At 38.6% G+C, this 3426-nt stretch overlaps 1 protein-coding gene across 1 annotated transcript; it reads right to left on the reverse strand.

Moving 5' to 3' along the window:
- Positions 1-2050: 2050 nt before the first annotated feature.
- On the reverse strand, positions 2051-2605 carry LOC140162126 (uncharacterized). Its single transcript, XM_072185404.1, has one exon. It carries the CDS (start codon positions 2603-2605, stop codon positions 2051-2053), a length of 555 nt encoding a protein of 184 aa, XP_072041505.1.
- Positions 2606-3426: the final 821 nt, after the last annotated feature.

A 3426-nucleotide genomic window follows, 5' to 3' on the forward strand; every position in this document is an offset into this window, starting at 1 on the left:
AAAGATCGATGACGTCCTATAAATGAAACTAGTTTCGTTTAGAGGGGGTGGTAAATATACCGATTACGTTTGTACAAAAACATCGGTTTGAAGAATGTGTCATTATCATTATAATGTCAAGGGAGGGAGGGGGTCGGCTGAGAAACGAAACTAGTTACGTTTATAGGACATCATCAATCTTTTGGTTTGTTCCCTAAGATTGTGTTAATGTTGCTATCTACTGAAGATGGCCGATATCAGATTGTGTTAATGTTGCTATCTACTGAAGATGGCTGATATCAGATTGTGTTAATGTAGTATCTACTGAAGATAGCTGATATCATATTGTGTTAATGTTGCTATCTACTGAAGATGGCTGATATCAGATTGTGTTAATGTTGCTATCTACTGAAGATGGCTGATATCATATTGTGTTAATGTTACTATCTACTGAAGATGGCTGATATCAGATTGTGTTAATGTTGCTATCTACTGAAGATGGCTGATATCTACTGAAGATGGCTGATATCAGATTGTGTTAATGTTGCTATCTACTGAAGATGGCTGATATCAGATTGTGTTAATGTTGCTATCTACTTAAGATGGCTGATATCAAATTGTGTTAATGTTGCTATCTACTTAAGATGGCTGATATCAGATTGTGTTAATGTTGCTATCTACTGAAGATGGCTGATATCAGATTGTGTTAATGTTGCTATCTACTGAAGATGGCTGATATCAGATTGTGTTAATGTTACTATCTACTGTAGATGGCTGATATTAGATTGTGTTAATGTTACTATCTACTGAAGATGGCTGATATCTGATTGTTACTATCTACTTAATAAGATGACTGATATAAGTAGGGGGGTGATCTCTGAACCACTTTGTGAGGTATTTTTTCAAAACTTGTGAAAATAGTTGTAGTGGCATTGTGTTAGTGGGAAAATGTCTTTTGTTTCATCCGATTCGGTTATTTTACCCCCTGGACATGGGGTCTGAAGATATCAAGCTTTTTTGCATGTTTCAGCATAGGCCATATAAGGCCAATTACAATAAGGTTAACCATATTATTTCCATGTTATTTTTGGAACATCACTTGTCATTAAATCTTTTACAAAATAGTATCAATGTATATCGGAAAGTATTTTCATTCTTTTGATATCAAAAACGGAAAGATCCAACACCCCACTTGACATCACAATGACGTCATAATATAGATGTCATATTTGTGGGTTGCACCAATATGCATGGAAAGTGGTACGCAATGCTTTTTTTTCACCACGGAATAAGGTGCAATAATTATGTGTACCCCAGGGTCAATGGGGTGTGTGTGTGTGTGGGGGGGCGGGTAGGGGCAATGATTTTGGCAGGCCAAAAAAGGAGCATTTTGGCAGGTTGAATGGGGACAAGTGATTTTTGGCAGATCGAAGAAAGAGGGGTGGAGCAAGCGATTTTGGCACAGATCTTTTGGGCACCGTTTCTATATTATGCTCTAAAAGGTGTAGGAAAAATGTTCAAATATGCAAAATTTCCTGCTCATTGTGCTCGCATTATATGATAAGACAATCTAAAGTTTTAAACTTGGGTTCCCAAAAATCATGTATGTGTAAGGGGGGGCAAAGAATCTTTTGTTTTGGGCATGTCAAAGGGGGGGGGGCAAAGGTTTTTTGGCACATTGAAAGGGGGGAGGCAAAGTGTTTTGGTACAGCCAAAGGGGGTGGAGTGGGAATTTTTGGGAATTAACCACCCCGGGGTACACATGATTATTGCACCACCCCTTATAAGGAACATATCGCTTGGATCAAGTCTCTACCATAAATGTGCCCAAATTTGTGTAGGTGTAAAATGTAAAGATTAGAATTGGGTATTTTATGTTCCATATTTACAACAACAACAACAACGCACTTATATAGCGCCCAACACCAAAAGGCCTCTGGGCGCTTTACAAAAGATAAAACTTAAAATTACAACCTTAAAAGTACATCTTAAAAACTACCAATTAAAAACCAGAATATTATACACAAAAGCAGCAAAAATATTTACAACGGATTGTCAAACAAATAAGTCTTTAAAAGTCTCTTGAAGATGGCGAGGCTGCTTTCTGGATGCGTGCAGGCAGCTTGTTCCACAAAGTTGGCGCGGCGACGGAGAATGCCCTTTCACCGTAGTAGGCCGTCGAAACCTCGCGACTGGGCGGCACATTAAGAAGAAGTTTTGAGTTTGACCGAAGAGAGCGTTGGGGAACATGAACTTTGATGAGATCAGAGATGTAAGATGGTGCCATACCATGGAGAGACTTATATGTGAGGAGAAGAAGTTTGAAGACGAGACTATCCTTGATTGGAAGCCAGTGAAGCTCACGGCGAAGAGAGGTGATGTTGCAGTCTTTCTTGGCACAGGTAACAAGGCGGATAGCACAGTTTTGAACACGTTGAAGTTTTGCGAGAGTTGAAGCAGGAAGTCCATAGAGAAGGCTGTTGTTAGCATCCAGACGCGAGGTCACAAAGGCATGAACAAGGCGTTCGGCTGTTGATCTGTCGATATACTTCCGAATCAGGCCAATCTTGTGGATGGCATGGCAAGCAGAGCGGCATACATTTTTAACGTGAGTTGTAAGAGTCATGTGATATTTGAAACAAGCAATCTTAATTGCAATATTTCGAGCCCAAGAACCAAAACTGGGTGCTATACTGTAATAACATTGGGCTACAAATATACAAGTTCTAAAGTTGGCAATAGGGATCTGCCTTTATTGCATATTCATGACTTTCTTGTGATGGCCTTCAAGAGATGTGGTTATTTTCAGAAAAAGAGATGGGGTTGTTTATTATGCTTGACGAATTTAGGCAAATATGAATAAGTGGCGGCTGTATGATTTGTTTATGGATGACATTTGCTGTAATCAAGGAAATCATGCAAATGACTCCATTTCAGTCTAGATTGACACATTTTGACGAAAATAGGAAAAAAAATTGACTTCACAGTTCACACATATTGCCAAAATTTCTTCCAATCAACAAAATAGAATATGAAATGCCCAAAAGTTCCTTGATTTTAATAGTCATTAGTATTATACATCCATCTATGTTATCAGGTGTTCAAAAGCAAAAGATGTACATAGGCGCATACCGGTGCTGAAGAGTGGCTGATGTACAAGTTGCATCCACCCCGGCTGGACATTTTTGCTTACTTTTTTTTACGACATGGCATAACTGTGCCTTAACAGCAGTGACAAAAAAAATATTTAAAAGCTGCTGACGAGGAAACAAAATCATGACCCCACTACCAATGATTACCTACACTAATTTTCTTCAATTAGGAAATATTTAATGATACTCTTGTGGAAGGGGTTGCATTAGGGAGTCAAAATGTATTCCCGGCGCATTTTAGCTAAACTTTATAATTAAGAGATTAAAATTCAGAATCCAACCAACCCCTACCATG

Source organism: Amphiura filiformis, chromosome 1 (assembly GCF_039555335.1).
Source record: "Amphiura filiformis chromosome 1, Afil_fr2py, whole genome shotgun sequence".
Taxonomy (NCBI): domain Eukaryota; kingdom Metazoa; phylum Echinodermata; class Ophiuroidea; order Amphilepidida; family Amphiuridae; genus Amphiura; species Amphiura filiformis.